The sequence below is a fragment of the Trachinotus anak genome, unplaced genomic scaffold, assembly GCF_046630095.1.
Source record: "Trachinotus anak isolate AG129_WGS33_773 ecotype Australia unplaced genomic scaffold, CSIRO_AGI_Tana_v1 ptg000009l, whole genome shotgun sequence".
Taxonomy (NCBI): Eukaryota; Metazoa; Chordata; class Actinopteri; order Carangiformes; family Carangidae; genus Trachinotus; species Trachinotus anak.
The window spans coordinates 7,272,543-7,277,506 of NW_027273860.1; the positions used below are offsets into that span (position 1 = coordinate 7,272,543).

Here is a 4,964-nt window from a genome sequence, read left to right on the forward strand (position 1 = left end):
CTGGTGCTGCTGGGATCCCATTCAGCTCCATGTGGAAGTGGGAAAAACAAACAGATAGAGCCACACAATACAGAGCCAACGCTGAATGGACAGTTAATGTTGGGCCACGTGGAAAAATGTCCAGAGAGTGAATTTGTGCTCCAACATTTTCATTGGTTTTTTTTTTTCATGATTGAATCGGCAGTGTGTCCTTTTGGAGGACATAATTTAGAAAATAAAACACACCCTAAAAATGAAGTTAATGTCATCCTGTTGCCTTGGAAGTTTCATCAAATGTGGTGAGGAATTTAAAAGAAAGTAAACAATAAATACAACAGAGGACGAGTCTATTTGCAAAACATTTATTTCTCAAAAGTGCAAAAAGTATAAAAACACATTCAGTATATACATAAACTTTAAAATAGTGACTGTACAATATTTATTATCACAAAATGAATTCATATCCCTGCAAGAGAGGAAATTAAAACCAGTGTTCATGTTAAAATATCCTATGGCTTTATTAACTGTTCTTACACAGATACAGTACAATGTCTTCTACAAAGCTGCAGTTCTTAATCTCATGGGCCTTCTCTGTCAGTAGTGACAAAAAAAAAAAAAATAAAAAAAAAAAATAAAAACATTTTTGTTCAAATTTAGCTACAGAGATTTGAGGTCAGATCATGTGTCCTTGCAGCAGGGTAACAGGCCAGGCAGGAGGTTAGGAGTTGTTGTAGCTACAGTAATACACAGCTGTGCTGGCGTCTGACAGCACCGATGATATGAGGCTTTCAGGTCCTTGCATGCCAGCCTCGTGTGGCCCGTAGGGCAAGCCCGTCATGTCCGCGCGCGCTGTAGAGGAACTCAAATACTGCTCGAACTCGCTGCGGTCCACCTCGGCCAGCAGCTCAGAGTGGTGCATCTGCTCCACGCTGTCTGCAGAGTGAGGGTGAGAGTCAGGAGGGGGGGAGAGCTGTCCTGCCCCTCCAGGGTGCCGTTTGGGGTGGCTGGGACTGCAGTGCTGGGTGTAATACATGGCCAGAGGATTGGGGCATCCCATGTAGGAAGGGGGAAGGTTGGCAGGCTGAGGGGGCTGCTCTGGAGCAGAGGCAGCGTGTCGGTGCAGGATGGGGTTGCTGTGGTGGTTGGAGAGAGGATCCTGGGGCTGGTACTCTGCCGCCTGGGAGTGGTAAGCGTATGCAGGTATCATGTGGCAGTCCTCTTGTGAATGTGGAGGGAAGAACATGGAGTCTGACTCTACAGCGTCCAGAGGAGAGGTGTCAGGTGTAGGGAGGCTGTAGGATTCATAAGAGGGGCCCCCAAGACCCGGAGCATCCCTGTAGTGACTGAGCGGCTGTGGAGGAAGCTGGAAGCCGTGCTCGTGGTAGCCCAGGCCCAGACTCTCCACACACACTCTGCCGTCTCCCGGCGTCGACTGGGCCTGGTGATCGGACATGCCGTGAACCAGAAAGCCAGAGTCCAGCCTCTTAATCCTCTTCACCTGCTTCCGCCTCCGGGGCCTGTACTTGTAGTTGGGGTGATCCTGCATGTGCTGAACCCGCAGCCGCTCGGCCTCCTCCACAAAGGGTTGCTTTTCTGTGACAGGAAGGGCTTTCCACGATTTCCCTGCAGGTCAAGAGGAGAGTGCACATCAGTGATATGTCAGCAGATACTGTGCACAGCCTGGTGATGCGCACAAAAATAGCTTGCGGCCATTGCAGGGGGCAGGGACAGGTTTTTGAGGGTTACATCTAAAGCTTGACTCACTAACTTTTCACCTCCTGCCTAAACAATCACCGCATCCACTGGCAGTTCCTGATGTTTGAGTAGAGTGAGAATAAAACTTGAGTAAAATAAAAAAATAATGTGACTCCCTAATAAACTGTATAGTTAAACACAGTATAAAATGACTTACCCAACATTTTGCTCAGCTCCGCATTGTGCAGGTCGGGGTTTTGCTGCGCCAGTCTCTTGCGCTCATCCTTCGCCCAGACCATGAACGCGTTCATGGGCCGTCGGATCCGCGGTTCGCTCTTCCCGCGACTCTGGCCGCCGGAGCCGGACGCGCACGGCTCGCTTTTCACTTTGGTTTCCCCGAGAGGACTGAGAGGGTCGGCCCACTGGCAGTGTCCCATTCCAGGCATCATGACTGACATCGCACACCTTGCCTGGATCTGATCGTCGCTGGCGTAACCCGCATCGGGACTGCTCATCTCTGTCCAGCTGGGAGGGTTGGAGAGCCACCGGACAGCTCACAGAGGCGACAACGGTCTATACTGAAACCGAGAGTACGGAGAGATAAAAAAAAAACAACAAAAAAAAAAAAAAACAACAAAAAACTTATCAAGACAAACTCAAGTGTGTCTGGCTTTCTGGCTGGAATGAAAAATACTGAATCGCATCCATTAGCCTCTTCCAGGAGCTGCATGGGCTGAACGGTACCGACTACTCAGCGCTAAACGTGAAGGTTGGTGAGCTATAAACTCACAGGCAGCCAATCACCATGTGGTGGGAGTGCCCACTACGACAAAGGTGTAAAAAAGTTGAGAGCACCCCGCCTCCCACCCTTGTTCGGAGCGCTGGGACCCTCTGAGGAGAGACACTGTGAAATTTCATATAGATGGAAAAAGTCTAAATGGTGAGAGCACACAGTCATGTGCACGGAATTAGTTTTGCAGCGAGTTTATAAAGACCAGGCTCTAATGCAAGGTTTTCTAAATTGTCTAAAAGTGTGTATAAGTTGACCTGCTTCTGGAGGTGAAACTGATCATCTCTAATCCACATTAACGTTTATCTGGAGAGCCACATCCACACGCTCTGGTCCAGTTTAAATTCCCACTCCGGTATTAGGCTGTTTGATGCCCAGACATGAATACACTCAGTCCCCAGTGTGTGTATTGGGAGCTTAATGTCGAGTATCAGGTTTACGCGTGGAGTCAATGGCTCCCTCATTCGCAACTTTTACGCACGGTCGTCTCCTTGATGGAGACTTTTTCTTTGATTGAAGCCTAATGGGACAAAAGGCGTTAATTGAGGATTTGAATCTGCTAAAGGGGGAAATCAACAGGAGTGGAGAAAGCCTAAATAAACACCCATCCGATGGGTATTTTTAAAGGATGAGGCCTCTGACACGAACAATGTTGTGATACTGGTGCGCCTTTGTCTCGGGCTGTGACGTTCAAATGTCTTAATAGTTTCTCCTCATGTGGATACACTGTGTCTGCCCCGTAGACGTCGGTCTGCGATGTTAATGAACCAAATAAACAGCTGATTGAATAAATGAAGGGCGTTAAATAGTTTAAATTCCACTTTCTTTATCACATTAATGGAACAAAAAAAAAGCCCAAATATCTTTGTGTTTTCTTATTTTTATTCTAGTGATATAATAATAGGCCCATCATGGGAATAATGCTGAGCCTTAACTATATATTTAAAGAACTAGAAGGTTATTTATTATTTTAATGTGCTCAGGATTTGATTCCCAGCTATTGTGCTCCTTTCAACAACACACACCAAGCTTTGAGGTGCATGCAGCCTAAAATATCTTAATTATGATGTCTCAGTCAAATCATTTTACTTCATTAGCTGCTCATTCAGTTTATTCTTTACTTTATAATTTTTTGTCTGAGTTTAAAACGTGAACAAAAAAACATCTAATTCACTGTACAAAAAATATATTTTGCCCCCATTCCCTCCCAGAGACTTGAGAACTTGCAGTTTCACACTGAGCCTGAGGTGAAACTTTCGGACTGCTTCACTTAGCAGCATTCATGCTTCCTTGAATATGTGTCGATGACATCAGTAGTTTAACTCTAAAGTCTATTAACTGTTATGACGGACACGTGTGAGCCACAGAAATGTGTGAGAATGTGTTTCCTTGTTTTTGGAGCAGCTGTCCCGGACCAGCTCGGTGATACGAGGTAAAAGGTTAAAGCAACCTGTTGCACCTCAAATATCCAGACTCGGCATGTTTATGTAGCAGAGAATGAAGCCCCTGTTTGTGGCCAGAAATCCAAACATCACCCAGAGGCTGCGGGGGTTCTTATCAGAGCCAACAGACCTCAACCTGTCAGCTCCATCTTTTCTGGGACCGTTCCCATCTTGTTGTGGTCTACGGTCCATCTGACCCGTCAAAAGGGGCTGACAGAAATATGAGAGATGCTTATGCAACCTTTTGGTGCCCCCGTGCAGACACGAGTGGGGACTCCAGAGCACGCTGGGTGACCCTCTAGGGGTTGGTGGGAGGGTGTTTTGGATGGCGGTCCAACCGAGCACTGCATGGGACAGGATCTGCACAATAATACTGTCATCGTCTATTTTACCGCTGATGACCCGATAGGGTTTTCCCCCTCCAGTCCTAAGAGAGTGGAGAAAGAGAGGCTCTGCGTGTGTGTCTCTGTGACTGCGTGTGTTGACATGGGCGTGGGTGTGAGTGTGCCCCGGCCGCCTCTCTCTCTCTCTCTCTCTCTCTCTCTTGTGTGGGAGTGAAAAATCCTGGCTTTTGATGGGAGAAGTCATAAAGTCTGGAGTCGTAGCCACATTTCCTCTACAAGGTGAGGTTCAGAGTCAACCCAAAGGAGGGGAGGGGGAGGTGACACGCCTCATACCCCCCCCCCCCCCCCCCCTCCTCCTCCTTCCATTCCTCCCCCTGTCCCTCCACTAAGTCCCCCACCCCGTGCCTTGGGAGTCTGGGGCTGGGTGGGGGCCAGGGCTCTCGACGCCAGCCTCTGGACTCTGCGCTCAGGGAGAGGTCACTTGGCTTGCTTACACAATGGCATTATCTCAGTTCCAGCTTCGGCTACTGCAGCGGTGAGCACTTCCTGTCCCTCTGCAAGCACTTCCTGTCCTTGGCGTAGCAGCACAAACTGTCCGCCTTCCAAGTGAGTTCTGAAACGCAGTTGAGCTGCTGGTCGCCACTCTTGCTGTATAAATGTCTCTGGGTGGCTTTCTTGGGAATTGCACAATGTGTTTGCTGGCTCCTTTGTGCT

At 48.2% G+C, this 4,964-nt stretch overlaps 1 protein-coding gene across 1 annotated transcript; it reads right to left on the reverse strand.

Moving 5' to 3' along the window:
- Nucleotides 1-325: 325 nt before the first annotated feature.
- Nucleotides 326-2,427, reverse strand: sox17 (SRY-box transcription factor 17). The gene is made up of 2 exons (XM_071484909.1): nucleotides 1,892-2,427; nucleotides 326-1,602 (listed from the first exon to the last, which is right to left on the reverse strand). The coding sequence occupies exons 1-2, from the start codon at nucleotides 2,187-2,189 to the stop codon at nucleotides 698-700; spliced, it is 1,203 nt and encodes a 400-aa protein (XP_071341010.1). The 5' UTR covers nucleotides 2,190-2,427; the 3' UTR covers nucleotides 326-697.
- Nucleotides 2,428-4,964: the final 2,537 nt, after the last annotated feature.